This window comes from Athene cunicularia, assembly GCF_003259725.1.
Source record: "Athene cunicularia isolate RWA chromosome 28 unlocalized genomic scaffold, athCun1 chr28_part2, whole genome shotgun sequence".
NCBI lineage: Eukaryota > Metazoa > Chordata > Aves > Strigiformes > Strigidae > Athene > Athene cunicularia.
This window is the reverse complement of record NW_020799140.1, coordinates 2154534-2156853: the sequence shown is the minus strand read 5'-3', so window position 1 is coordinate 2156853 and position 2320 is coordinate 2154534. Positions and strand designations below refer to the sequence as shown.

Here is a 2320-nt window from a genome sequence, read left to right as displayed (position 1 = left end):
TGTCCAAGTCCCGCCTGCCCTCTCCCCTCCAGCTCCAGAGCACCCTGCCTACACACCCGAGGAGTGCTTCCAACGCATCAGCCGCCGTCTGCGCTCCACCCTGAAGCGGGGCAGGATCCCCATGGTGAGCCGGGGGGGGCTGGGGCGGGCAGGGCTGCAGCTGCCGGTGCCCCACAGGCAGCTCCGAATGGGGCCTCGTCCTCCAGCCCAGCGCGGGGGTGCTGGGCCGGCCAAGGGCTGAATTTCTGATGAGCTCCTGGGGAACGTGCTCTGGTTCTCGTATGACCTCTGCAGTGGTGGCTGATTGCAAACAGACATTCAGCTCCCTGCGCAGAAGCATTTTCCTGGCTCAGTTCAGATTTTTCTGGTAGTTACAGGACATTTTTGTGTGGTTGTTTCCCAGTCTCCGCTCGATGAGCAGCAGGTGACAGGGGAAGCCCAGCGTGTTCACCCACAGGGGCAGCAGTGGAGCCTCTGGGGTCTTCAGAGTGGTCCACACGAGGCTGTTCATACAGACTCAGATGCATTTTGAAAGGGGTAAAACTGCATAAACTGCTGAGCAGACAATGAAGCCTGAAAGGAGAGGCGAGCGTGGCCTCGTGCCCGAGCCGCCACGCGTGGCCCCTGCGCTGTGCTGCCTGCGCCCAGGGGTGCCTGCCTCCCTGCTCCCCTTCTCAATGGGGCTGTTCTCCTGCTCTGTTTGTTTTCCTTGCTCTAATTAGAGTCTCTAAAAGCAGCCTCAGCTCCTCCTGCCCGCTGGCTTCTGCTCAATTTGTTCTCAAGTGACACTTGTGTCTGCTGTTTGTCTCTGGGCTCGGGTGCTCCGGAGAGCTGCGCCGAGCTGCTCTTTGACTGTCAAAGGAGATGCCAGGGACGAGGCTGCCCCAGCGGCTGCCGCTCTGAACGCGGGGGACGGTGCTTTGGCTCCCAGAGTACCAGGCAGGCAGGGGCTGGGTCCTTCCCTGCCTCAGGGGCTGGAGAGGGGAGATGTCTCCTGGCCTTGTGCCTCCTGCCCTCTGGTATCCAGGTGACTTGCCAGGGAGCCACTGGTGGCAGCTCCCCACCGGCAGCTCCCTGGGGGTTGGGGGCCCGGTCGTGCAGAGGAGGCGGGGGAAGGTGGTTGTTGGGCTCCCCAGGAGCCCGTGGCTCGGCCTGGCCCCGGATGGGGCAGCAGCTCCTCGAAGGGGGAAGGCGCTGCGGGGCTGCGCAGGGCGGGTGGTTGTGCCCACGTTGTGGCACACGCGCCGAGTGCCAGCTCCGCGGGGTCTGAGCAGGGTCCCCCGCTGCTCCCCTCCTGCTGACACCCCGCTTCCCCTCGCAGGGCACGCTGGAGGGCTTGGAGGAGGAGCTGCTAGCCTTCTTCTCCGTCACCCCTCACTCCGTCTACACGGCGCTGATGGACAACAGGTATTTCCCCGCCTTGGGCTCTGCGGGTTGTCACCGCTCCAGGCTTGGGGGGCGGGCTCTGGGGGTGGAAGAGCCCCCTGGCCTCCCTCGGCACAGCTCAGGCCTGGGGACATTGGCCCAGTCTGGCCAAGGGAGGGATGTCTCGGGGGTCCCCACACGGGGGCTTGCGGCACTTTATGGCTGATCCTTGGGTGCGCAGGAGGGACGGGGGGGGGGCAGCGCCCAGGGGTCGCAGCTCTAACCCCGTCCCCATCTCCCCCAGCTTCGAGCGGCTCCTGCTCCACGCGCTCTGCCAGTACATGGACCTCGTCTCTGCCAGTAAGAGCCTCTTGTTTGTTTGTTTGTTTGGGGGGTTGTTTTTTGTTTTTTCCTTCTCTTCATCACTATCTCTCCCCTCCAGCTCAGCCTCTTCCTCCCTCCCTCCCTCCTCTCTCCCCACCTTGCGCTGCAGCTCGCAGATAACTGTGCCTGCACCCTGCCCGTGCCTTTCCCCGGGAGGCCTTGTTGCCAAGGCGGGGAGGAGGCACCGGGCTCGGTCCCTTGGAGGACTCTTCGCTGCTGAGTGTTTCATTAGCAGCTGCTGTGGAAACCAGCATGAGAGCGCTGAGGACGTGGGACTGGTGGGGACGCATGGAGGGGGCTGGGGAGGGGGGACAGTCGCCTTCTCTGCAGAGCTGGGGGAGTCTGTGCTCGCTACGAAATGTGGGGAGCTGGGGAGGTGACTGGGCTGGGAACACCCTGTTCGGGACCCCCGAGGGGGGACAGGGCTGTGCTGACTGCTCCCTCTCGCCCCCAGGTTCGGACATCGAAGGGAAACGGCAGATGAAAGTGAGCAACAAACACCGCGTCTTCCTGCGCCCCGAGCTCCTGCTCTCAGACTACCTGGGGCAGAGGAGCTGATGCCCCTGGGGCC

At 64.1% G+C, this 2320-nt stretch overlaps 1 protein-coding gene across 2 annotated transcripts in view; it reads left to right on the top strand.

The window, feature by feature from the left end:
- The window catches only part of R3HDM4 (R3H domain containing 4), a 4240-nt gene extending 1926 nt beyond the window's left edge, over positions 1-2314 (top strand). Inside the window, exons 4-7 of one of the 2 annotated variants that reach the window (XM_026865265.1) lie at positions 39-124; positions 1322-1407; positions 1670-1725; positions 2204-2314. In XM_026865265.1, coding sequence (XP_026721066.1) covers positions 39-124; positions 1322-1407; positions 1670-1725; positions 2204-2307 — 332 coding nt within the window. In that variant the 3' untranslated portion in view covers positions 2308-2314. Of the gene's footprint in view, positions 1-32; positions 125-1321; positions 1408-1669; positions 1726-2203 lie in introns of both variants that reach the window. The other variant, XM_026865264.1, reaches the window with a different exon arrangement.
- Positions 2315-2320: the final 6 nt, after the last annotated feature.